This window comes from Myotis davidii, unplaced genomic scaffold (genome assembly GCF_000327345.1).
Source record: "Myotis davidii unplaced genomic scaffold, ASM32734v1 scaffold378, whole genome shotgun sequence".
Lineage (NCBI taxonomy): Eukaryota > Metazoa > Chordata > Mammalia > Chiroptera > Vespertilionidae > Myotis > Myotis davidii.
In genome coordinates, this window is record NW_006290631.1 from 1,419,087 (window position 1) to 1,445,482 (window position 26,396).

Consider the following 26,396-nt stretch of genomic DNA (forward strand, 5'->3'; position numbering starts at 1 on the left):
GGAGCAGCGTGTGAAGGACCTGAAGCAGGAGCAAGTTCTGCCTGTTGGAGGAATGGCAGAAGTCCAGGGAGGCAGAACAGCGAGCACGGAAACACATTACCTCGGGTCCTTTGGCCATGTTAAAGGTTTCTTATGGTGCATGGTTTAGAGACAAGCATGTCTTAATGGCAGTGTTTGAGCATTGAGCCTAGGCTGCTGTAATTTACTAACTCTCCTACAATGTGGATTTTACTCACATAGTGGGTTTTATTGTGGTAAAATTAACATAACTTAAAATTTACCATTTTTAAGTGTATGATTCAGAGGTATTAAGTACATTCCCAAGGTTGTTTAGTCATCACCACTGTACATTTCCAGAACTTTTCATCATTTCAAACAGAAACCCTGTCCCCATTAAATAATAACTCTCCATTTCCTGTTCCCCTAACCCAGTGGTCGGCAAACTCATTAGTCAACAGAGCCAAATATCAACAGTACAACGATTGAAATTTCTTTTGAGAGCCAAATTTTTTAAACTTAAACTATATAGGTAGGTACACTGTTATTAACTTAATTAGGGTACTCCTAAGCTGGCCTTTGCTAAAAACGTCCTCAACCTGATTGAGGTACGTTCGCTGAGGTCGACCCCTTCCAACTCTCCCATCCACACTCGTCTCGTATACTTGTTTCGTCTATCTTTTGTCACCCGCGCGCGGAGGCGACTAGCACTAACCACTGCACAATGAGGCTACTGACTGACTGGCTCACTCAACTGGTGCATGAATCGCGAGCGCCTCCCCCGCGCTGCGTATCCCGCGGCCCCGCCTGCACCGTGTCTCCCGTCCCGACTGACCGACACCCCCCACTTCATCTACCGCCACTTCTTCAAAATAGACTCGCCCAGGTCTAAAACTGACTTCTGTGCATGGGTCACAAAGTTTCAATCTCACTGTACGTGCGCGCCCGCACGTGGTATTTTGTGGAAGAGCCACACTCAAGGGGCCAAAGAGCCACATGTGGCTCGTGAGCCGCGATTTGCCGACCACAGCCCTAAGCGCTTTGGTAACAACCTCTATTCTTTCTTTCTATGAATTTGCCTATTCTTGGTAACTGATATAAGTGGAATCACATAATATTTGACATTTTGTGTTTGGCTAATTTCACTTAGCATAATATTTTCAAGTTATATCCAGGTTGTAGCACATAACAGAATTTCCTTCCTTTTTAGGCTGAATAATAGCCATTGTATGAATACACCACATCACTATATTTTTTAAACTTCAGTTTGTTGTACTTTCTTAGAAAATTCTTTTAAATGTCTTTCATTTCTCTTCAGCATTGTTAGGGCTCAGTGACCACTCTGATTTTTCTTTTAGGATTCCCCCTTACATTATAAACAGTATGCACATTCAGCTAAGAGGCTTGGCTAACGTAAACATCTATCTTAACTTAGCAGTTATTTATTTATATTATTTTAAAAAGATTTTAAAAATTTATTTTAGAGAGAGAGGAAAGGGGAGGGAGAGAGAGAAACTGATGGGTGAGCAGACATCAGTTGGCTGCCACCTGCTGCCCTCTACCAGGAATAGGACCGGCAACCCTTGAGTGTTCAAGACAGTGCCCCACCAAGTGAGCCACACTGGCCAGGGCAGCAGTTACTTGAGCACTTACTGTGTGCCAGGTGCTGGGCTCATTGCCTTAGGGGCATTTCCTAATTACGTTCTCATACCCAATCTATGCGATAGATTCTGTGATCATTCTGGGAAAAGTGAGAGCTAGGGAGGTTATCCAAGGTCACACAGCTAGTAAGTAGCTGTTCTGGCCCAGATTTAACCAGGTTTGTGTGGTACTGAGACAGATCTGTTGGCCTTGATGCTTTACAGTCCTCATTTGGGGGGATAATCACAGAACAAACTTCAATTATTGGTTAATTATATGATAATCTTTATATATTCACTTTAAAAAAGATTATATATTCACTTTAAAAAAGAGAATAGTTTACTGCTTTTTTGAGAGGGAGGAAGGGAGAGGGAGAGAGAGAGACACATTGATGTGAGAGCACAACATTGATTGGCTGCCTCCTGCACACCCCCTACCAGAGATGGAGCCCACAACCCAGGTATGTGCCCTTGACTGGGAATTGAACCAGCAGCCTCCTGGTGCACTGGATGATGCCCAGCCAACTGAGCCACACCGGCCAGGGCTGTATTCACATTTTCAAGCACTTTCAAAGCAATAGGTCATAATAGCAGGTACTTCTTTACAACGTAAATGTAATGATTACATTACGTATAATTAACACATGGAAGCTGATGGATAATCTGTCCATTATTTTAACCTTGCCTTGAGTGGTATTTGTCGTCTCTGTGAAGGGGAGCTCTGACTGATCTCTTCTGAGTTTCTTTTTTCTTCTTCTGAGTTTCTTGATCTGTTTCCTTAGTTGAGAAACAGTGAAAGAGACTTTTATTGAATTAGGTCACAAGTTTTTAACTGACAGAACAATTAAGTGATTGTAAAATTAATTTTTTCTTAGAATTTTTGATGCCTGGGATAATTACTAAACTGTCTTCTAAACCCACTTCTAACTCCTTCATCATAGGTTCACTTGAACAGGGATCAAAAGAGTATACTAGGCCATTTTACTAAGGGAATAAATAATTTGAGACTTTTTTTGGCATCTTAGTTTCTCAATTGAGAGAACAAAGAAGTTCAGTTTTTACATCTTGAGTCAAAATCTGTTCCTTCATTAATACCTTTCTATGCCAAATTATTTTAGAAGATCCTTGAGTTTGCCCAGAGCTGATCTCTCCCTTAAACTAATGGTTATGTGGGGGAAGATATAACTAGCATGTTTAAAACATTAAAATAAGGGGACAAGTAAGTTTTGTTCCAAGTATACCCTTCTTTCTTTTTCTCACTGTGTTGGCTGGAATCTGAATTTTTAAGTCTTTTTTCTCTCTGTTACTTTCTTGAGAAAATAAATACAATATTATCTTGCATGGTAGTTGCTGAAACTTTGACACTTTAATAGTTATAGTTCCTTTCATTTTGGCAGTTGAATGACAGCATATAGGATTGCCTGTGAATCACATGAATATAAATACCTTTTTGGTTCTGTTTAGTATGTTAAAAATTGCTATAACAAATTTATGTGCAGTTTTTATCCTTTGACTTTTTCCTATGAATAGGCCCTTTTAAAACATTAATATTCCCACAGTTTAACCACTGAATGGGCTGATTCTAGTTAGTTTTGTGAATGATTTCTGTAATTCTCTCTTTGCTAAGGTAAGGGGGAAAAAGTCTCAGGAATGCTTCCATACTTTTCTGAATGGTTACTTGTTGATTTGCTCAGATGGCGTTTTAAAATGACAAACATATAATTTGTCAGAGTATGTATGTTGTGGGCTGAAAATGACATTATTAATATAATATCAATTTTGAAATCATTTTATGGCAAAATTTTCAGTGAGAGGGACTTAAGCATTTTCAATGTTTATTTTATGAACCTCATAATTATATTTACTTGAATTGTTCAGCAAATCTATGTTCAGAAATGTATGTATAATTTCCCACCAACATCTTTCTGCCCATTTGCTTTTCATTAATAGATTTGAACTATGAGTTTATTATCTTCATTATTGAGATTCACATATGAGATTGGTGTGTTTATAAGTAAAATAAAACCAGTTTAGAGTACTGAAAGCTGTGAATTAGGGAATATGTAATTAAAAAATTAGCTTCCTGACCAAACTACAGTTTATTATTTCATAGCAGTTATAAGAAAGTCTTCTGTTTTCCTTATTAGACTTAAATTTTTTGTTTTCTTCAAGTTCTTCATGCGCATAAATTTTACATGTTTTTAATCATAACATAGATGTATGACACTACTTCTTTTAGGTCTCTATAGAAATTCCAAGTAGTGGTAGTGTGTTAGATTGATGTTACATGGGCTTCTTTTAATTAAAAAAAAGTAGCTAAATTAATACTGTTCATATTGAAAGAGTATTAAACTAGAAGTTAGATATGTTTATTTTTATATTGTGACCTTGAACAGGTTACTTAGCTTCTCTGTCTCTCTGTCACCTGTATAATGAGGATACTCCTGTTTTCTCAGCAAACTTCAGGGTTTTTAGAAGTCAAATGAAATAATCAAGGAGAGAGAACTTTTAATAATATATATGTCTACACAGATTGCAAGTGATATCTAATCAAATTTATTTACATATCAACAATTAATGTGCTAAAGTCTTTAAACACTTTTTTTGGTAGAAGGTTAAATAAATCTCCTCCCTTGTTGAAATACTTTTCTTAAATTATAACACAAAGGTCAGTGTCAACTCAATTTTAGCCAAAAAATTCCAAATTCTAACTTAATGGGTTTCAAATGAATGAAGTTCTGCTAAGTGTATACTTAGTTGAAAACTTTTAGTTTTTAAAAATAAATTATTTTTCTGTAGTGTAAAAGATTTAAAAAAATGATATGTGGTAACTCAAATACTTCCGTATTTGAGAATATGATAAGGCTTATTTTAGGTTGCAGTGTTCTACAATTAACTGGTAAGCTTCTTTTCTAAGATGGTGTATTATTCAACCTCTTTTTTAAAAAATTTCTTATTAAGTTATTACATATGTGTCCTTATCCCCAACCTCTTTTTCTTTCTTTAATCCCTGAGGGTCAATACAATGGCCCGGCAGTGTCCATTGGTGCCTCTTAGGTTACTTTCAAATCCAAAATGTGGACAGATGAAGAGTGAGGCACATGGGTTGGTAGTAAAGAAAAGAAAATTGAAAAGAAAAAAGAAAGTTAGATGGTAGAAACTGCTATGGGGCCTCAAGCAGTTCCTTCTGTTGCTGTATAGTATTGGCTCCATGATATAGGACACAGGCCATTAATAAGTTATCAGCCTAAGTGTGCTGCTTCCATTAATTCGTGGTATTTTACTTGTCAACTATAGTTTGACCAGTTACACCAGCTACTAAATATGTAAATAACGCTTACATATTCTCATGTGTGACAGTTATCAGAAGTAGGTATTTGCTTTATTAGACGAGCCATTGTACATACTTATTTTGGTTGTCAACACTTGAATTCTTGAACTACAGGCTTCATATGAAATTAACTTTTCCCCTACCAACAAATGATCTTTCTTCTTCATTTGTCAGTTTTGGAAACTCGTTTGGCACCCCACAGTGGAACTGTGTTGATGAATGAAGGAATGCATGCTATTACACTGAGCTGTGGTCTTTTTCTTTTCTTTCTTTTTTTCATTCACAAACTAATGCCAGGGTTTCCCTAGGTTGTGGTGGACAGCAGATCTAACCATCAAGGGCAGGGTTGTTTCTCTTCTCTCTTGACACCTTGTGAATTGTGGCTGACATTTGGAGACATTTTCTACATAAGTGGTTGATATAATCATGTATTTTTAAAAATATTTTTATTGATTTCAGAAAGGGAGGGAGAGGGAGAGAGAGAAACATCAATGATGAGAAAGAATCATTGATTGGCTGCCTTGTGCATGACCCCCACTGGGGATTGAGCCTGTAATCTGGGCATGTGCCCTGACTGGGAATTGAACCATGACTTCCTGGTTCATAGGTTGACACTCAACCACTGAACCACACTGACTCAGCTAATCATCTGTTTTTATAATGAAAAAATAATAACCACAACTTTTGACTTAATATTTGCTCCCCCACCCCCACCCCACCCCTGATCAGCTTTCTGCCTCTGAACATTGCTGTATCCTCTTCGCTGTACCATTCTTGAAGTTAAGGCCAGATTTGTTTGTCATGCCAGAGGATTTTGTGCAGAATTTAAATCCAAAGAAGTCGTAAATTCTCTGTACAGTAGTTCTTGATATACTCCATCCCCCACGTTATATAAGACAAAAAACGACTGCTTGAACAGTGCAAGAATTTAGGCAGTACTCAATAGAATTTGTGTTACATTTACAGTGGCAGGATAATTTGCCAGTTAGATGTTACATCCTTTATGAATTCCTCTCTGTAGGCCATTTCAGATGGAAACATGTCTGTATTTGTCATACAGGTTCTTATGCTTGCTTACTGTCAATACATACTTATTTGAGTATAAAGATCACTAGATTTGGTGTCAAAGATCTTGGTTTGGAATTTTGCAAATTTAGGAATATGTGTTGGTTCTTAAGCCAAAGTTATGCACCTTTGCTGGAAATGTAATTGGTTAATTTTTTCTGGTATGTAATTTGCAATATTCATCAGAACAGAAGTGTTCATTGATCTAGCAATTTTGGAAATATATGTAAAAAGATATATATGTATAGATGTTCATTGCAATGTTTATGATAGCAGAAAATTGCTAACAAGTAAGGAGATTGAATAAATAAATAAAAACGGTACATCTGCATGCTAGAACACTATACAGGCATTAAAAATAATCATGTTTATAGACATGGAAAAAGGTCCATAGCATATTAAGTGGTTAAAGCCAGTTATAAAAGCACTCGTAGAGCATAGTCTTGTTCCCACACAATTGTATACATGTGTGCATTTTAAAATGTGTGTCTTTATGTAACTCTTATGTGGGTTGTATAGCCTTAATTGTTTTCAGTTTTTAAAATTTGTTATTTTGAAATAATAATAGAGTCACAGGAGATTGCAAAAAATGTACAGTGAGGTCCCTTGCATCCTTCACTCAGTCTCCCCCAATATAGCATCTTGCATAGCCACAGTTCATTTCGGGAACTTGACATTGGTACAGTCCACAGAGTTTATTATGATTTCAGCAATTAGTTATATATGCACTCATTTGTGTGTGTATATTACTCTATATCATTTTACCACTTGTGTAGACTTGTTTAACCACCACCACAATCAAGATACTTGTTTTCTAGCAAGGCTCCCTTGTACTTTTCCTTTATAACTACCCCATTCTTTCTCCCTCCCGGCTCTAACAGCAGGCAGCTGCTAGTCAGTTTTCCATCTCTATAATTTTGTTATTTCAAAAAGTTATATAAGTGGAATAATACAATATGTCATATTTTGAGATTGGCTCTTATCACTCAGCGTAGTGTCCTTCAGATGCATTCTGGTGATTGTGTATCATCAGTACATCCCCCCCCCCCCCCCTTTTTTCTTGAGGTCCTTTTTAAAAAATATACATTTTTGTATTGATTTGAGAGGAAGTGGGAGAAAGAGAGAGATAGAAACATCAATGATGAGAGGGAATCATTGATTGACCACCTCCTGCACATTGGATTGAACCCGCAACCCAGGCATGTGCCTGTGGGAAGAGCTCAGGAGATTTATCTCATGCAGTGGCAGATGCAATGGCGTGAGCGCACTCCGCCTATACAAGCTTCCTTGGCACACCGGGAAGTGGCAGCGCCGGCCTGAGTAAGCCCCCTAGAGCCCCTACATAGTACCCTATCTTTCCTACCATTGGTTGCCCTAAGGATGGTGTAAACTTCTGATTGGTCTGGAATGTTATATATGTCGCTGCACTTAAACAGTAAAACTCAGATCCGTGTCTTGAACCGATCTCTGGAGTCGGGCATGCTTCATTAGGACTCCGTCGGCCTCACCCCCGCGGGACCCCCTGCCTCATGTGCCCTTGACCAGAACTGAACCTTGAGTCCACAAGCCGATGCTCTATCCATAGAGCCAAACCGGCAGGGCAGTACATTCCTTTCTATTGCTGTGTGGTATCCTATGTTGCGTATGCACTATAGTTTTCCTAAACAGTGACCCATTGAAGGACGTTTGGATTCTTTCCAGTTTTTAGCTATAATGAATAAAGCTGCAGCGAACATCTGTGTACAGGTTTTTGTATGAACGTAAGTTTTTATTTCCTTGAGATAAATGCTCAGGAGTGCAGTTTCTAGGTTGTATGGTGAGTATATGTTTAGTCTTTTACAAAACTGCCAAGCTGTTTTCCAGAGGGACTGTGTCAGTTTACATCCCCACCAGTAATGTATGTGAGACCCAGTTTCTCTGCATCCTGGCCAGCATTTGATGTCACTTTTTAAAAAAACTTTAACAGTTCTGATAGGTGTGTAGTGTTCCTACATGGTGGTTTTAGCATGTTTCATTCTTCTAATAGTATAAAAGCCATTTCCTTTTAAAAAATAAAAGAAGGCCTAGATTTAATTTCTGTTCTGCCACTTATTAAAAGTTACTTAATAGTTTTGCTGGGTGAATAAGGAATACTGATTTCCTTTGTAATCCACAAGGGTTATATTTTGACTATAGTGAAACATTAATGTAAATAAAATCAAAGCAGATCACCTACAGTTTTCTTTAATAGCTGTTTGAGACTATTTCAAAGTGTAAAAGTACTCCAAAAATTATGTCTTATACTTCCCTTCTGTTGCATGGCGGGAGTGGGGAGTAGAGACTGGCAAAATACATGTAAGAAGTATTGATAAATAAATATATACACTTGACACTTTGGTACTTGTGGTTTTGCTGTATTGTTGCTGTTGGGTTAGGCAACACAATTATTGAGCTACGTGCTGGGCATTTTCCATACATCGCCAAGTAGTCCTTACAACTGTCCTGTGAGATCTGGCACCCTTACCTCCCTTTCAAAGATGAGGAAACAGGTTCAAATTAAGTAGCGTGGCTGGTCATGCCAATAGGAGATGAGAAAGCTGAACCTAAATTATGTGGCCTCAGAATCTGTACTCTTCCCATTACACCAGGGGTGTACAGTGTTTTTAATAATAGGCCACATGATTGGGAATCCACGCACTAGTGTGCCTGAGTTTGCTAATTGATGGTCATGGTTAAGTTGAGAGGGGGAGCACTTGGAGTTGAAGTATTGAAAGTGACCCGCCTGTGAGTCCAGAGATGCAGACCTTCCATAGTCTTCCTGTTAGTATTTCTCCCTAGTGTTCCGATTTGCTATATAACTTTAGTTGAATTCGCTAGAATTTTTAAAGATTATGTACTTGACTGTGTTCTGCTTTAGTAACCATTAGTGGTTTATCCAAGTTAGCTGGTCCAGCACTTGGCAGAGGTGGTTAATTTTAGTGATTGTAATACAAGGTTAGGCTTTATCCAATGTATCACACAGGCATTATTATTACTAACATCCTCCTCTCCCCCCGCTCCCTCCTAAAAGACTCAAGTTGGTTATAGCCAGTGTCAGACATTAACCATACCCAGGGCACCTTGCTGCTGCTTTAGTAGTTCTGTTAGTGTATGTTTTTGATTCTGTGCTTAATGGCTTCCTGTTTTATGTAAGATACAATTCAGTCTCCTTAACACGACTTTAAGGTTCTTCCCTCTTTTGCTCTGTTTTCCCTTGCCAGTCTTCTCTGCTACCTACACTTCCCAGTTACTTAACTTTGTCATGATGTAAATAAATTGCTGTACTCAGCAGAGGCGGCATAGATTACATTGATTACTTGAGATATAACTTAGAAATAATTCAGCTGTATTATTGGGGAATTCTGTTATGAAAGCTCTCATGGAAGCGTGCACAGTGTGAGGTTGAGGCTGATGACAGATGTCTTCCTCGGGAGATTTTCTTCATGAAGTCACAAGAACAGACTTAGAACGTAGCCCAGAGATGACAGTGGTGATGTTTAAGAACTTCCCTATGGATGTGAAAATTTTAATAACCGCTTCCTTGCTGAATTATCTTCAGGGAAGCCCATTGAAGGTTCTTAAAACTATGGCAGGATCCTGAGACTGGTTTCAGATTTGCTTGGTGTGCGTGTGTGTCTGTCTCTCTGTCTGACTCTTGGGCATAGGTCTCCTTGTTCATTTGGGTGTCACCAGCAAAGCTGAGGCTCCTGTTCTGAGACTCCCTCTGTTTATGTTGCTGCTGGAACGATAATCGTGGCCCAGCCCTGAGAAGCAGGAGTCTGATGCTCTCACAGAAGGATTGCTTCAGAGCCACACCTGGCCATTGGGTCAGTATGGTTGTCTATCTAGATTTAGTTCACTTAGCAAAAGTTTGGTTAAGAGATTACTAGTTTTAAATATTTATCGCTCATCTCCCATATTGACGTTTTTCAGATTGACCCACAGTTGTGGGACGTGTGTATGGATAGAGTGTTTGAAGCACTCTGTATGGTGCTAATTTATTTAATCTGTATTGGTGTGGATATTTGCTGCCTTTTCGCCCCTTTTTTGTATTATGCTTCTAGTGCCCCAAATCTACCTTCAGAAACAGCATTCGGTTTCCAATTGTCTTGGAAACATTGGCATATTCTGCGGTACCATTTTAGTTTTATTTACTGCAAATGATGATTTGTTAGTTGCCTGCTGCCAGAACATCTGAGCTCATTTGTTTAACTAAAGGAGTGCTGTGCATAGATGCCTAGAACACGCAGCAACAGTGACCAACCACCCCAGTTGCTTGCCACCTCATTTTAGCTCTAAATCAAGCAAATAAGAAAGAAGATTATTCTTAAAATGTTCCAAGAAGTTTAGAAAATTGGAGGATGGAGAGGTGGGAGGAAAGGAATTCTATTATAACAATCAGCGTGTTGCTTTTGGCAGGGGTGTGCCTGGCTGATTTCCTTTGCAGAAGTAAGTAAGGCTTCAGAATGTAGAAATTGCAGGGACACTGCAGAAAACAGAGCTCTGTGAATCCCTTATTTGATAGGCAATTACCAAGTGTTTGTCTTCTGGTTGAGCCACTACACCAGGCAAGGTGGGGATGCGTGGGTGAATGGGACATTTTCCTGTTCTCATGGAGCTTATAATCTGGGCACTGCAGGTGCTTCTGACCCGAAGTGGTGATTATTGAGGAGGCGGCGGCAGAGGTGCTGTTTCAGGTCAGGCCTGGTGCAGGGAACCCAAGCCTGATGACCTGGTCACAGAATGGCAGGTGCTGGCTGACTTACCACCAGAGGGAGTGCTCCTAGAGCCAAGAGAGAACTCAGCCTTTCCAGGTCTCTGCGTCCTTGAATGACAAAAACCATCGGACTGCTTCAGAAGATATAACATTTTACATTCGGAAGCAAATAAGTGTTTAGAAAAATATTTTAATAAAAATAAAAAACCTAGGGGCAGACCTTGCCTTGAGCGCTGGAGAGTGTCGAGTGTTTCTTGAGGAACAGGGGGAAATAATTAATTTTGTTTTCTGATAGTGAAGTGTCTGTCATTCATTCACTCAGTGCATTTTTATTAAGTGCCTGCTTTGCACCAAGCTGGGAATGCTGTGATGAGCAAGGAGCCCTCAGTCTAGCGGGGGCTACAGACAGATAATTGGGCAATCTTACTACTATGTGCTCAGTTTTACGATTGGGTGCTTATGGGGCGGAAACCAGACTTCTCACATTGTGTTAGGTGATCAAAGAAGGTTTCCTGGAAGAAATAATGTCCAAACAACCTCACTGATACATGTGTAAATAATCCCTTTTTAAGGCTAATATTGTCTTAGAAATCAATCAGAACGCTGTATTGGGAACCTTTCTCTTGAGAACAAGTTGAGAAACTGAACTCTGTATTCTAGCCATCTAGTGTATTTCTCCAGGCTTCTATTTGCCCTTCTCCAGTGTTGATTCATCTCCGCTTCCAAGAACATGCCAGGTTGTGACTGCACTGCCTTTGGTACACTATTCCTGTGTCTGGAAAGCCCTCTCCTTTGGTCTGCCCAGCTGATTTCTTTTGCTCCTTCAGGACACAGTTTCTTCCTCCAGGAAGCCTTCCTTTATTGCTCCTAGGGCAGGTTGGGTGCACTTCCTATGAGCTTAGGCAAAGGGCTGGTCTTGATTTTCATACTTCCCAATAGTCTCTGCTGCTTCATTCCTCCTTGTAGCCTGGAGAGAGAGGTAGCATCATTCATAGAGCCCAGCATGTCCTGGGCATCTAGGTAATGTTTGTTGAATGAACAAATTCAGAAGTTTTTGAAGTTTATAACCACATGTATATAATTGAAGATCTTGGTTCCAGCGAGCGTTGAGAGTGTTATTGACTGAAGAAAGTAGAGGCACCAGTGAAACAGATTTAATGCATGTGGTCTAGTTACTACCCTCATAAAGCTCTTTACAATCTTTTGCATTTTATACCTCTTTATTTTTTTTTCCCCGAGTAACCAATAAACTGAGTAATTCATAGTTCCCACTTCTTGGCAACTACTAAGTGTATTATTAAATCTTACCACAGTGATTTATTAATTAGGACCTTTTGGTTATTAACAAAAATCAATGTGATTTAGCATATACCGGAAAGAGGGGATTATGTGATGAAGAGACAGGGGTGGGGTCTAATAGAATCGAAGATCATAAACGCAGTCAGGCTTTGGGAAGAACTGGTCCCAAGAATCAGAAGGCCGGCAGGAATCCTGAGAGGCTTCTCTGTTTATTGCTGCTTTTGTCCACGAAGCTCTCTTATTCATCTTCTTACTAACCAGCTTTCTCTGCCTCTCAGTGGAGGATGGCTTCCCATAACCCTCAGCTTTGCCTCCCAAGTTCCAGCCATCAGAAAACCTGTCTTTCCATCTCAATTCCAAATTCCTCAAGACTCTGGTGTGGCTTACATTAGACATCTATCCCTGACCAGTCACCTGGGGCCAGGGAGTGGGGTCATGCTGAGCAAGCCTGCCTGCCCCTGCTCCGCTCACCCTGAGGGGGAGATGGGAAGGTAGGAGAAAGGGATGGGAGGACAGCAGACCCACAGACGTTGTGAGGCATCCAGACACTCTAAAAATATCTAGTACCTGTAAGCACTTTACTGTAGGTTATTTCTAGATTATTTTGGTTAAAATTTTTTTAAATCTTAGTTAAGCTTAAAGGTTTAATTTTGAAAAGATATTTGTATTTTTTCAATATGAATATAATTTGAGATTCTTAAGGGAATAGCATAGCCACTGAAGCAGTCAGTGGCCTTAGCTTTGTATGGCCATGCATAATGCTTTTTATATATGATACTGTCCTAGTTTGTGAGATGCAGGTTTTAGAGCATCACCAGAAATCAAGGAGGGTGCCGGCCCCTCCCACCAGGGACGCTTGGGAGAGTCTGTCCAAACTGAGAGTGATGCGGAGTGCCAAGAGCCTGCTGAAAAGACAAAGCAGGAGAACGAAGATGCGGCGTCAAGAAAATAAGGGCCCGAAGTCACCGGGGCTATGACGATGTTTAGCTCAGGTGTTCAAGGGGGAAAAGTAGAAAATGTAGTTTATTGATAAGTTCTAGAACAATGTTTGCTGTAAATTTAAATGTGGATTCTGTAAATAATGCTCTCCGGGTGCTTAAGGGAAGAAAGCTTTTAAAAAATTTTTGATTCTCAATAGTTTATTCAAAAACCCCACATGGAGTTTTGAAGGGGGCACTCCTGGGTCCCCAGAAGTAACAATTTAAGACGGGTGGGGGGTGGGAGGGAAGTTTGAGCCTAGCTGTGCCCTTCAACTTTGCCAAATGCAGCCTTGAAGTCGACCTCTCCCGGTCAGCCGTTTCCAGGCCCCGGCCCTTGCATTTTAAATGCTTCTGTGTTTGTCGGTGTCCCTACTAGGACCGCAAAGGCAGGGGCTTCTGTCCTTGTGGCCTTCCCCCCACCCACCAGGGCAGGCCCTCAGGAAGTGATAGGAAGGGATAAGTGCTCATCGGTATGTCTTCACTGTGCGGAGGCCTGTGGTCCGTGTCCTGGGGTTGTTGTTTGCACAGGACTGGCTCGTCTGGGACTCTTGTCACTCAGGGAATGAACACGACCCAGAGGATGGCCTGTGACCCCATCATCAGGGCGCAGGAGTCAGACAGACATCTTGGGGCTGACTGGTGTCATACCTTTTTCACTTGATATTTGCCTAAACTAGGACTGCGCTCATCTGAGAAGGACCCCATCCACCCTCCCATCAGCCAGGGGCTGACACCGTCTTAGCTCCTTGTGTCAGACTCCCAGGTAAAATGACGGAGCCAAGCAAAGACCCGAGATCTCACATCAGCAGAAGAGGTTAACGTCTCTGAGCTTCTGCTGGCCCTGGTACTACCTGTGCTTTTTTCTGGCTGCACTTGTTGGCCTACTGAGTGCCCAGCACCCACCGGGGACAGAAAGCAGCTTGAGCCATCCTAATGCAAGGCCATTTCAGATGGCAGCAGGCACCAGGGCCCTTTGCCGAGGACCCACGTTTTCATTATGAGCCGGTACTGCCCAGTTGTATGTTAAGCCCAGACTTCCTTCTGTTTCAGGCCTAGATGTGCATCTAACTGTTGGCATCTCTATTTTTATGTACCACTGTGTCCTCCTGTCCCTCTGTGTCCCCTAGTCAAGAAATAGCACATCTTTCGTCCAGTCACCTGTCTGGACTCCTCCCCATTCACTGGCCTTGTCAGGCTGAGGTGAGGATGGAAGACACGGAGGTGGCTGTCCCGAGTATGAGTGTAAGGACCGTGACCTTGTCTGTCCCCTCCTGTCTGTCCCCTCCTGTCCTCTGTGTCTGGCGTGGAACTAGGTTCATATAAAAATAAACCTTTGTTAACAAACAAACAAACAAATATGTAACACATTCATGTAGTTGAAAGTTTGGTTATTAGCCACATGAAAAAAGTAAAATGAAACAGGTGAAATTAATTTTAATATTTCATTTAACCCAATATATCCCAAATGTTATAATTTCATGAACATAAGGATTTATAATGAAATATGTTTTATTCTTTTTAATCTTTGAAATCTGGTGTGTACTTTGTATTTTAGCACATCTCAATTAGGACTGGCCACAGTTCACACTACATGTGGCCCCAGGAAGCATCCTGGACAGCGTAGTTCTAGAGATGGCTAAAGCAATTAGTGTTCTTCCACAGGTTCTCTAAAATGTTCGTGTGTCAGATGCTCTAAATGCTTATGGATTCTTCCTTTTTAAAAGTGTGCCTCCTCAGTGATAGTACTTTTCTCTTCTTTATTTTTATATATTCCCTAGGAGGTGGGGATTTTTCAGGGAGCCATGGAAGAGTTGCCTGTTTGGAGGATTTGTTGTGCCATGTGTATTAGCAGAAAAGAACAGGAAACTTTTAAACCAGCCCCCAGACTCTAAAGCTAGTTCCTGTTCTTCCTGTAGCTCCGATTCCTGAATATTAAACTCCTTGGAAGCCTCAATTTGCTTATCTGTATTCCTTCCTTCCCTTGATTTCATACCCGTTAGGATGGATGGGTGGTAGGGACTCCAGGGAGGGGAGGAGAAGAAGGAAGGAAGGCAGCTCCTTCTGTGGCAACTTTAAAAATTCCCGTCTTGCCGAAACCGGTTTGGCTCAGTGGATAGAGCGTTGGCCTGCGGACTGAAGGGTCCCAGGGTTCGATTCCGGTCAGGGGCATGTACCTGGGTTGCGGGCACATCCCCAGTGGGGGATGTGCAGGAGGCGGCTGATCGATGTTTCTCTCTCATCGATGTTTCTGACTCTCTGTCTCCATTCCTCTCTGTAAAAAATCAATAAAATATATTTAAAAAAAAATTCCCATCTTGCCCTGGCCAGTTTGACTCAGTGGATAGAGCGTCGGCCTGCAGACCAAAGGGTCCTGTTCGGGGCTCATGCAGGAGGCAACCATTCGATATGCTTCTCTCACATTGATGTTTTTCTCTGTCTTTCCCTCTCTCTTCCACTCTCCCTGAAAATCAGTTGAAAAATATCCTCAGGTGAGGATTAGCAAACAAACAACAACAAAAAATTCCCATTTCCTGAAAATAATAGTATTTTTCTAAATAAGTGTATCCCATGTACTCCCCTTACAAATGGGCGGAGGGGGCCCCTGTCTTTTGCTCTATACTTTGGTGTGCCTTTATCAAGTTTTTCCAAGCCTCCAATCCTACCATTCCTCCCTGCCTCAATGCTTGAAAGGCAGGGTGCCCTGAGCTCTTATCTTTTAGGAATGTCATATGAAGGATTATAGTAAATTTCCTAATTATATTGAAAATAGAAGCTTCATTTTATTGTGCTGATTTTATTGTTCACTACTATCTATATATATAAAACCCTAAGCGACTGGTTGACCGATCGCTATGACATGCACTGACCACTAGGGGACAGATACTCAACGCATGAGTTGACCGATGGGTGCCAGACCCCGGGCTCACAGCTGGCGAACACAGCTGCGTCAGTGGGAGCCTCTCCCGCCTCTGCTGCAGTGCTACCTGGGCAGCGAGACTGGGATGAGCAGGCTCCTCCCTGGCCGCCTGCTGTCTCCTGCACTACTACATCCCCCGAGGGGTCCCGGATTGTGAGAGGGCACAGGCCAGGCTGAGGGACCCCACCGGGCCTCTAGTATATCATATTTTCCTTCTAAATTATTTTTCTCTTCTTTCATATATTTCTTTAACTAGTGTGTACATATTTAGGGTTATAATTATTAATTATCTTTCTTCTCCTATCTTTCCAGTACTGATTTGAAGCTCTTGGAGGAGGCAACTATTTCAGTCTGCAGGTCTTTAGGTAAGGTGGAGAAATGAGCATGTGTGTGCATGTATGTGTGCATATATATGTATACGTATGTGTGTGTGGGTACTTGAAATTTTCTATTACAAATTTTGATAGTGTGATATGAATTGAATTAATGATGTTTTCTTGATGATGATGATAATAATAATAATAATTCTATTCATGGTGCTCATGGATGCTACTAGAATGTGCCATTCAGTCATTAGCAGTAAAACACATGCTTGGTTAATTTGCAGTGGTGGTAATAGACTCTGCTAAGCACGTGTTTTATTGCTAATGACTGGATGGGACTTTAAAGGTATCGTTCTATTCTCTTTCTGCTTGTCTCATTTTTGTTGTGATGAAAGTTGTCAATGTCAGTGTTTTTCCTTTGAAAATAATGGAATTTTTTTCTTGGGATGTTCTAAAGTTTTTCTCCTTGTCCTTTGGTTTTTAGCATTTTAGAATGATGTGCTGAGGAGTGGTTTTCTTTTCTTTTTTTGCTGCTTGAGGTTTGTAGAGCTTCTTAAATCTGTTGGTTGAGATCTTTCATCAGTTTTGGAAAATTCTCAGCCATTATTGGTTTATACACTGTTTCTATCCTATTCTGTTTCTCCTCTCCTCTGGGACTTCTGTTATACCCTTTTAACATTTTCAGTATGTCTCATATGTCTGCTAAGGCTTTTTTTTGGTATAGATTAATGTTTTTCCATCATTTTTGGCAGGTTTGTTGCCATTTTTATGTTGGGCTTTTTATGTTCATTTTTTCCCCTCTCTGACCTTTAAGAGTGTATTTTCTTTTAACCTGTCTTTTGTTTACTAATCTTGTCTTCTGTTGTATGTCATCTGCTATTAAATCTATCTATTGAGATGTTTAAAATAAAAATTTAATTTTAGAATAGCTTTAGATTTACAGAAAAGTTACAGAGCTATAGAGTTCCCATATAACTCTCATCAGTTTCCCTTATTGTTAACATCTTAGTCACAATCAGAAAATCACCACTGATACAGTACTATTAACTAACTCAATACTTTATTCAGATTTCACTAGTTTACTCTTACTGTCCTTTTTCTTTTCCAGGATCTCATTCAGGATACCACAGTACATTTAGTCATCATGTCTCCTTAGCCTTCTCTGGTCTGCAGTGGTTTTTTGGAATTTTCTTAGAGTTTTGAGGAGTACTAGCAGGGTACTTTTCCGAATGTCCCTCGATTTGAGTTTGTTTGATGTTTTTCTCATGGTTACACTGGGGTGATGGGTCTGTAGGAGGAAGACCACAGAGGTGAAGTGCTGTTCTCAACACATCATATTAGGAGTAAGTGCTATCACATGAGCTTATCTCTGATGATACTGACCTTGATTACTTGGTCAGGGTTGTGTTTGTCATTACTTCACTGTAAAGTAGTGGTTCTCAACCTTGGCTGCACATTAGAATCACCTGGGAATCTTTTTAAAATCCTGGTTTCTGGGGCCTCATCATTAGTAACGGAGAAACAGAATTTCCGGAGGAAGAGGCCCAGAAATCAGGATTTTAAAAAGATTCCCAGGTGATTCTAATGTGCAGCCAAGGTTGAGAACCACTGTGCTAGGAGACGCTTTGAGAGCCAGGTCAGTTGTTTTATGTGAGTAGCTGGGGGAGGGTGTGTGTTTTCTTATGAAGGGGAAGGAGTTAGCTGTCCCCCTCTTCTCCTCTTTACTCCAGTCCTTTGGTATGTAAATAAAAGCTCTTCAGGAGCCAGATACACTCTCTCCCTGCCTTGGCTTTTTAGACCTAGCGGTGTTTCCAAGTTCTGGGACCTCATGTCTCTTTGAAAAGTGGATACTTAGGAAGATGATACTGGAGTCTCTCCTACTCCTTTGGAGCCAGCTTAGGCGCTTATCTTGTGATGTAACTGCTTGGCTTTCTGTGAGATAAGGAAGTTTTAAACTCATGGCTACAGTTCTAATCCTGATGGTATGTGAAATGATTCTGGGAGAAGTAAAAGCAGACATTCTCTCACTTCATAGCATGTATGTTTTGCTGACCCAGGAGACGAAGGCTTTTTTACAGGAACACAGAAATACAGGGAGGTTTTATTTCCCACAACTTTTTCAGATATTTTCTTCTCTCCTTCCTTTCCTTCTGGGTCTCCTATTACTATTTCTGAGTTTTCCTTAGTTCTAGGGTACGGCCGTTAGTCAGGGATGTCAATGGAAAGTCCTAGGCCAGGGGTGGGCAACCTTTTTGTGAGTGCGTGCCAAAACCAGCAAAAGCTCTGACTCAAAATTCTTCTGCGTGCCAACCCTAATTTTTTGAGAACATGTTACACCTACTTGATATCTCTTAAGGTGCACGTATGTGAAGAACCTTGAAGAAAAAATTCATTCAAGCGACAAAAACACAGTATATCTAGGAAGGCAGGGAGAGTTAAGGCAGAGTCATAGAAATTGCTCTTCCCCTCTCTTGTCAATCCATGTCTATGGTCTTTAAGATAACTTGTTATGTAAATTATCTAAGATGCACCTACACTGAATTTACCTGAAAAATAAAAAAGTCGATATTAAGAAAAAAATTGTAAATGGAAGATTATAAGAGAGGGTTTTGCGTGCCAGCAAAAGTTACTGGCGTGCCATGTTTGGCACGCGTGCCAGGGGTTGCCTACCCCTGTCCCAGGGAGTAACCAAGTTCCTCTGATTGGCCAGGAGTTAACTTTAAATTCTGCCTCCTCAGCACCAGGCAGCTGCTGATGTGTTTATGTTGTCTCAGCTCTCATTTGCCTGTTTCCAATGGGTTCCTTGGATTCTTTTTCCTTTGGAGTGCAGGAGTAGGTCAAGCATGACAGACAACTTCTTGTACACAAACTTCTTTACTGTCATGTCCCTCAAAACTCTGTAGGAGTTCATCTGCTCTTTTGTGGCATCTAGTATTAACCTGAGAGGAAGTCTGAGACCTAAATTTCTTTTTGTTCCTTTGTTCATAAGACTTTTCCCCCTATAACCATTATGATTAAATGTTCCTCATTATACTTTTTTCTTTATGATTTTCCCTGTAATTTGATGAGGTCCTTTTATTGGTTTATTAACAAGCATTTTTGTGAGCTTATTCAGTTCTGAAGTTTTCTGTAGTCAAGGCTTTGATTTTACTTGTTTTAGTTTCTTCTCCTCCAACTTGGCATTGTCACCTGTGAGGTTCAGGTTGGATCTCTGTTGTTTGCCTTCTGCATCATCTTTTTCTTCATCTCTGTTCTTTTCTTGTAATTCCTCTTTTATATCTTTGGTTCAGTGTTTATACATTACAGTTCTTGTCTTTTAAGATTCTAATGTATCTTTTAGTTGTTTTGCATTTTTAATCAATCTAGTTTTCCTAATATGTCAGTGCACTCTTTTCATTATACTAATTTTTCCCAGGTGCTTTCTGTTCCTTTTAAAAATAGATGGTTCATTTTCCTATTTTCCACTAATGATGGTTGTGTACCAAAGTTCTTTTTGCCAGTTCTGATTCAGCTCTTCTGCTGAGGTTTCAGCATATCCTGTTCCTTATTTTGTTGTTACTGTTGTTTTCTTTGTAGTCATTAAACCAGCAAATATTTATTGAGCACCTATAATATTATAGCTGGGTGAGTGACTGCAATAAAGACCTACCCAGGTCCCTGACCTCATGAATCTGTCTTAACGGGGAAGCCAGACCATAAAAAAATACATATATTTTATATAATGATGACTCTTCAGAAAAATAAAGCAGGGAGAAGGCAGAGAGTGAGAAGGCAGGGCGCTTGCTGCCAGAGCGTATATTTATTAACCCTGTTCCTGTGTGGCTTCTCGAGGTGCTTGCTGAATCTGTTGTTTTACCTTGAAGGTAGGCTGGTGCTGTGTTCTAGCCTGACTTTTAGAACATGTTGTACATGTTTGATTGGTTTAACTGAGACTTTCCATTGTCTCCACTCCTTGGTTTTGGAGTGTGAGCGAATCCTAAAATCCCCAAATCGAACAGTTGGATCAACATTTTTTTCCTACCTCTTCCCTCCAACATAGTTGTTTTGTGTTTGGCTTGTTTCCTGTTATTTTCTGGGAGTTTTAATCTCTGAATCTGTATAGAAAGTTATCATGTTGAAGGAGTCACATAAATTTTCTGATTGGGGTAGACAGTAAGAAGGAGACTTGTTCCTCAAAGGTACTTTCAGGCAGTTAGGCTTGTTAATGATTACCAAATACATTTGTAGTCAGGTTTATATAATTTGTAGTTAGTGGAATTATTTCCTGTTTTTTGGAAGAAGAACTGTATCCTGATTCAGCATTTTTGTGAGCTTGTATCATTTGTTCTCATGGGTATTTTATTTTTAATTATTTTACACTCATCCAAAGGTGGAGAGAATAATATAATGAACTCCCATATACTCATCTTCCAGTTTCAATCATTTTCATGGCCAATCATGTTTCATTTGTACCTCTCTCATTTATTGAAGTATGACGTATGTACGGAAAAGTGCACAGACAACAAACATATCCTCGTGTAATTAATTTGACAAATCTCAGACATCGTATCATTCATCTATCTTCACATATTAATTTGATAAAAACCTCAGACATCATATCATTTCATCCAGAAATATTTTAGTATGTATCTCATAATAAGGATTTTTTTAAGAGAAAATAAATACTGTAATTTTATTAAAAAACAATTTTTAAAAAAATATATGTTATTGATTTTTTACAGAGAGGGAGGGAGAAGGATAGAGAGTTAGAAACATCGATGAGAGAGAAGCATCGATCAGCTGCTTCCTGCACACTCCCTACTGGGTATGTGCCCGCAACCAAGGTACATGCCCTTGACCAGAATTGAACCTAGGACCCTTGAGTCCGTAGGTCGACGCTGTATCCACTGAGCCAAACCAGTCAGGGCTAAAAAACAATTTTTAACATCATAAAATATTCATTGAGTGTTCAAATTTCTAATCGTCTGTTTGAATCTGGAGCAATATAAAGTCCTCACATTATTATTGGTTGATATATTTTTACAGTTCTTCTCATAAGTAGTTTCTTCCTGCATTTGTCTCCTTTTTCCTCTCTGAATTTATTAAAGAAAGTGGGTGGGGATGTGAAGTCCAGCATAGGGAATATAGTCAATAATATTGTAATAATTATAAGCTTGGGTGAGTGACTGGTGTCAGGTACTAAATTTATTGGTTGGGACCATCTTGTAAGTTATATAAATGTCTAACCACTATACTCTACACCTGAAACTAATATAATATTGAATGTGAACTGTAATCCTATATAATAAAGGCCTAATATGCAAATAGACCAAACAGCAGGACAGCTGGCAGAACGACTGGTTGCTATGACGTGCACTTACCACTAAGGGCAGACGCTCAACGCAGGAGCTGCCCCCTGGTGGTCAGTGTGCTCCCACAGGGGGAGCACCACTCAGCCAGAAGCCAGGTTCATGGCTGGCGAGCTCAGCCAGAAGCCAAGTTCATTAGCAAACCTCGCCCGCCTCTGTGGCAGCCCTAAGAAGCAGCAAGCCGAGCAGTGAGCAGGTGGGCAGTAACGGGCAAGGGGTCCCGGACTGCGAGAGAGATGTCTGCCTGCCAGTTTAGGCCAGCTTCCCATGGGGAGTGGGCCTAAGCTGGCAGGCAGACATCCCCTGAGTGGTCCCAGACTGCAAGAGGGCGCAGGCCAGGCTGAGGGACATACCCCACCCCCACCCCCAGTGCACGAATTTCGTGCATCGGGCCTCCAGTTAAAATAAAAAGTAATTTTAAAAAAGAAAGTGGGTTGTAGAGTTTCCCACAATGTAGATTTTGTTGGTTGAAATGTTAATATGTTTCTGTCCTCTGTGTTTCCTCTATATTGGTTATTGGGTCTTGTGGCTCATGGGTATTTTAGTGATATATTGGGAAAGGTTATTTCAGGGCCTGAAAGGAAGTTCAATCTCTCACTCCAGGTGGAAATCCTCTTTATTATACCCTTACGTGAGTGTTACCCAGACTTTGGTTGAACTCCTGTATCGATGGAGAATTCCCTTCTTTATACAAAAGGTCAAGTTAGTTAATATATTTCTACAAGTTTAAACTCCAGAGTCAGATGAGTTATTGTGCTTAAGTACTATGATCCTAGTTTCACAGGTGAGGAAACTGAGGTGTGGGGAGGTTAAGTAAGTTGCCAATTGTCACACAGCTAATCACGGGGGAGCTGGGGTTTGAACCTGGTCAGATCTGTAGTCTAGTTCCATTATGCTTTTCTGCCTTCCTGTCAGATGTCCCTATTCCTACCCTGGTTCCTGAAGCTCATTCAACTTTAACATTGCGTTTAATTTTTACCAACTAGGTTTGATCCTGTTAAAATCCATTGAGGTATTTTGGAATATTACACCTGTTGTTGAAACATCACTGAGTGTACTTACTTTTATTAATTTATTGCCCCGTTTGCATCTTGCCCAGAAGAGTACTGTGGAAACTTAACCATCTTAGAATGTCAGCTTTATTAAGATAAGGAGCCCAACCAGTATGGCGCAGTGGTTGAGCGTTGCCCTAGGAACCAGGATGTCACTGTTTGATTTCCAGTCAGGGCACAATAGAGGTCATGATTTGATTCCTGGTCAGGGCACATGCCCGGGTTGCAGGCTCAATCTCCAGTGTGGGGCATGCAGGAGGCAACCAATCAATGATTCTCTCTCATCATTGATGTTTCTATCTCTCCCTCTTCCTTCCTCTCTGAAATCAATAAAATAAAAAAATACAGGGAATTCTGTTTATAAGTATTTTCTTATACCTGAAACAGTGCTGAGTACATATAAGGAGCTCAATAAATACATGCCAAATGATTGAAAAAGGTACACAGAGTTTTCATTACATCAGTCTAGTAGTTTGGTTGTTCTTTCCAATAGACAGGTTTGCTTTTTAATAGCTGGCTATTTATAAATTAAAACAATTATAAAGTAATTCAGTAATAAAGGGGCTGTTGAATAAACAAGATTGTAAAGTTGGGATTCTGAATTATATCAGCTTCAACTTTTGTTTCAGTATTTTGTTTTGGTTTACAATAGCTAGATAATATTAATTTACACAAAGATGCACTTGCAAACAGTAACTTTTAATAAAAAAAGAACAAAACACAGTTTATCCTGAAATCTTATGATATTCTTTCATTAAATGAAACCTAATGATTGAAGATAGTTAATTTGTGTTTCAAAGAGAAACTGTAACACTATCTAATGCCTAATATCTAATCATGCACCTATTCTTGATTATGAAAGCTGGGCCAAACCTGCCCTAATTTACAGCACACAGAGTGGGGGTTCTCCAGCCAGAAGCAGGAAGGCTGTTAGCGATGCAGAGTCTCAGGTCACACTTGATATGGGTAGAGTCAGAATTTAAACTTTAAATGTGATTTAAATGTACATTAACCTTTGAAAAGCACTGTCAACTTTAAATCTCAGGGTGGACCTGAGGTTCTGCACTTCCAACAGCTCCCAGACAATGCTGTTGCCAATAGTCCATGAGCCACGCGTGGAACAGCAAGGTTCTGCAACTTCTGTCCTAATGAGAACGTTACACAGTTACATGCATTGACTCTCAGGCTGTGGCAAGAACATAGACCTGGTAGGCAGACCGAGTTAACTTGCCAGTTATGGGTACAGAGCAGGTAGGCTGGAATAGTGTGCTTATTTCCATGTACATTTTAAAAAGTATGTATGTGCAGACCTGGATAAAAAATTCTGGAGAACTACATCTTTTTATATCTTTGACACAGAAGTTTAGATATTATGCATAGAAATGGCAGCAAACGCATAATTCTCAGATCTGCATAAAAATGAATTCTCCTGGCAGCACAAGCCAATGTGTGTGTTTGCATTTCTAGTTTTCAAAATAGTTAAAAATGTATTTCAAAAGTGAAAAAAATACCCCAGAACTCTGGAATCTCACAGTTTGAAAACTATTGGTAAAGTGAAAAGACTGGGCATTTGTCACTAACATATTGTTGACTTTGGGCCCAACATATAGCCTTTCTGGATTTCTTTTTTCTTCCATCAGTAAAAGTAAAGGTTCTAACTAAATAGTCTCTCCCTTAAGATGAATTCTTTAAAAAAATTTTTTAAATTGATTTCAGAAAGGAAGAGCGAGGGAGAGGTAGATAGAAACATCAATGACAAGAGGGAATCATTGATTGGCTGCCTCCTGCACACCCCACACTGGATATCGAGCCCACAAACCAGACATGTGCCCTGACTGGGAATTGAACCGTGGCCTCCTGGTTCGTAGGTCGACACTCAACCACTGAGCCACGAAAGCCAGGCTAAGATGAATTCTGAGAAACAGAATCCATAGAGTGGATGGATATATATAGAGTGTCCCCCCAAAATGTATGCACACATTTTGAATAATGATAAAGGCAGGGTTTATTAAAATACATTTCATTTTAAAATTGAGCTGTCAGCTGAAATATGTATACACTAGAGGCCCAGTGCATGACATTCATGCACTCGGGGTGGGGGGAGTGTCCCTTAGCCCGGCCTGTGCCCTTTAGCATTCTGGGATTCCTTGGGGGATGTCCAACTGACAGCTTAGGCTTAAGCTGCAGTTGGACATCCTTAGTGCTGTCGCCACCGCTGCTGTGATCTCCAGCCATCATCCTGGTTTGTGGCGAAGCGGTGCTTCCCCTGTGGGAGCACACTGACCACCAGGGGGCAGCTCCTGTGTTGGGCGTCTGCCCCCTGGTGGTCAGTGCGTGTCATAGCGACTGGTCGTTCCACCCTTTCGTAGATTTGTATATTACCCTTTTATTACATAGGATTTTTTGAGACGCCTGGTACAGTGGGGCCTTGACTTACGAGTGTCCCGACTAACGAGAATTTCAAGATACGAGCAGTCTCTCAGCTGATTTTTTGCTTTGAGTTGCGAGCTAAAATTCGGGTTATGAGCCAGCTTCAGATACCCCACCGCTAGTTGGCGCCGCGAACATCACAGTGAACGCAACAAGATCAGCCCAGCATCACGTGTCTCACTCGTTCACTTTATGATTTGACATACAAGTAATTTGAGTTACGAGCTCTGTCACGGAACAAATTAAACTTGTAAGTCAAGGCCCCACTGTATATATAAAATGAGATTTATTATAAGAAATTGGCTCATACGACTATAAAGGCTGAGCAGTCCCGTGATCTGGTGTGTGTGCTGGAGGACCCAGGAAAGTTAATGGTATAAATTCCAGTCCAAGTCCAAAGGCCTGAGAACTAGGAGAGCCAATGTTGCGAGTCCCATTTAAGCACAGAAGATGATCAGTGTTTCAGCTCAACAGTCAGGCAGATAGAAAGAATTCAGCCTTCCTCTGACTTTTCTCTGTGGGCCATCCATGGAGACGAAATCTGCTTTACTCAGTCTACCAATTCAAATGCAGAGACCCTCTCCCAGACACACTGGGAATAATGTTAACTGGGTACCTGGGTATCCAGTGGCCCAGTCAAGTTGACACACCAAATTAATCATAGCCTATGTCTTGCTCTGCAGCCTGATAGAACTTTAGAGTTTCATTAAGTCCAATTCTTTGATTACAGGGGCTGGTTTGGCATAGTGTAGGGCCAAGGATTTGAGCCAGTAGATAACTATGTGTCCTTGAGCAAGCATGAACCTACAGGGGGTGCTCTGTAAAATGGAGTTCATATTTGTGCTTATGCCATATGTAGTTTTGAGGATTATAGTAGGTAATGCATGTAAAGCACTAAGTGTATTGTTCAATATATATTAGCTGTTATTTCTTTTCCAGATGAGAAAACTGAGGTGGAGAAGTAAATAATTTGCCTGAGGTTCAATATTCCCTTATTATAGACTTGGATCTAGAAGCCAGATCTTCTCATTCCCAATAGAATCTTCTCTCAACCCTAGGCTGGCTTTGCTGAAATACTCACCTTTTAAACTTGAAAAAAAATTCTTTTAATAAATTCTTTAAAATTTTGCTTGGTCAGATAGCACCCCACTGGCCACATGATGTGTCTTTCTTTATGTGTCTTCGTTTTCATAAGAATAATTTGTGATTATCTGAATAGTTTTATCTTTATGGTTTATTATATTCTATATACTGGGGATATGGATGATCAGTTTTTGAG

At 40.4% G+C, this 26,396-nt stretch overlaps 1 protein-coding gene across 1 annotated transcript in view; it reads left to right on the forward strand.

The window, feature by feature from the left end:
* The window catches only part of DYM (dymeclin), a 241,462-nt gene that overhangs the window by 21,803 nt on the left and 193,263 nt on the right, over positions 1-26,396 (forward strand). The window contains exon 3 of the mRNA XM_006763643.2: positions 16,277-16,329. Within this exon, the coding sequence (XP_006763706.1) occupies positions 16,277-16,329 (53 nt within the window). The remainder of the gene's footprint in view (positions 1-16,276; positions 16,330-26,396) is intronic.